The 1,130-nt window shown below is 43.4% G+C and overlaps 1 protein-coding gene across 1 annotated transcript; it reads left to right on the top strand.

Moving 5' to 3' along the window:
* Positions 1–242: 242 nt before the first annotated feature.
* On the top strand, positions 243–1,086 carry LOC103522708 (tonsoku-like protein; the record flags this gene model as incomplete). Its single annotated transcript, XM_008487803.1, has 2 exons — positions 243–417; positions 898–1,086. Coding segments are annotated over exons 1-2 (364 nt in total), but the record flags the coding sequence as incomplete, so codon positions are not given.
* Positions 1,087–1,130: the final 44 nt, after the last annotated feature.

Here is a 1,130-nt window from a genome sequence, read left to right as displayed (position 1 = left end):
GGGACGGGCACTTCACCTCTACACGACGCGGCAGCCAATGGATATCTGGAGGTGATAGAAATTCTGCTCCTATTTATTTTTCTATTCTATTCTATCCATTTATATAATTTCTATTCTATTCTAAGGTGGAACGGGCATTTCACCCCTACACGACGCGGCAGCCAATGGTATACTCACGGCAGGAGTGCCGTGGCATCTCAGACCGAAGTTGATCCATTGCCTCAACAAGCTTCCTCTTCCAAATGGTCCTGTCTTCCGCCTCCCGTAGACCCGTGCTTTGCATGATCTCGTTGACTGAGTTAATCCATCTGATTCTGGGTCTGTCTGGAAGTCTTCTACCTATTTATATTTCTATTCTATCCAGATGGGACGGGCATTTCACCTCTACACGACGCGGCAGCCAATGGATATCTGGAGGTGATAGAAATTCTACTCCTGTTTTTATTTCTATTCTATTCTGTCTATTTATATTTCTATTCAATTCTATCCAGGTGGGACGGGAATTTCACCTCTACACGACGCGGCAGCCAATGGATATCTGGAGGTGATAGAAATTCTACTCCTATTTTTATTTCTATTCTATTCTGTCTATTTATATTTCTATTCTATTCTATCCAGGTGGGACGGGAATTACACCTCTACACGACGCGGCAGCCAATGGATATCTGGAGGTGATAGAAATTCTGCTCCTATTTCTATTTCCATTCTATTTATTTTTCTATTCTATTCTATCTATTTATATTATTTCTATTCTATTCTAAGGTGGAACGGGCATTTCACCCCTACACGACGCGGCAGCCAACTTTAATTTCCCTATATCTATTCTATTCTATTAATCATTTAATCTCCCTATATCTATTCTATTCTATTAATCATTTAATCTCCCTATATTCACAGGCGAGACAGCATTGCACGTAGCTGCGGCGCGCGGTAATCTGACCCTGGTGCAAAGTTTGCTCAAGCAGGGTCATCCGGTGAAAGTCCAGGACAGTGCGGGATGGTTACCTTTACACGAGGCGGCAAACCATGGACACACGGACATTGTACAGGCGCTGGTCAGTGCTGGAGCTGACCCTAATGATAAAGGTAAACAAACAAAAAGTCCAGGACAGTGCCGGATGGTTACCGCT

This window comes from Diaphorina citri, unplaced genomic scaffold (assembly GCF_000475195.1).
Source record: "Diaphorina citri unplaced genomic scaffold, Diaci psyllid genome assembly version 1.1 scaffold10531, whole genome shotgun sequence".
NCBI lineage: Eukaryota > Metazoa > Arthropoda > Insecta > Hemiptera > Psyllidae > Diaphorina > Diaphorina citri.
Note: the sequence above shows the minus strand (reverse complement) of the source record. Positions and strands in the feature narration are given on the sequence as shown.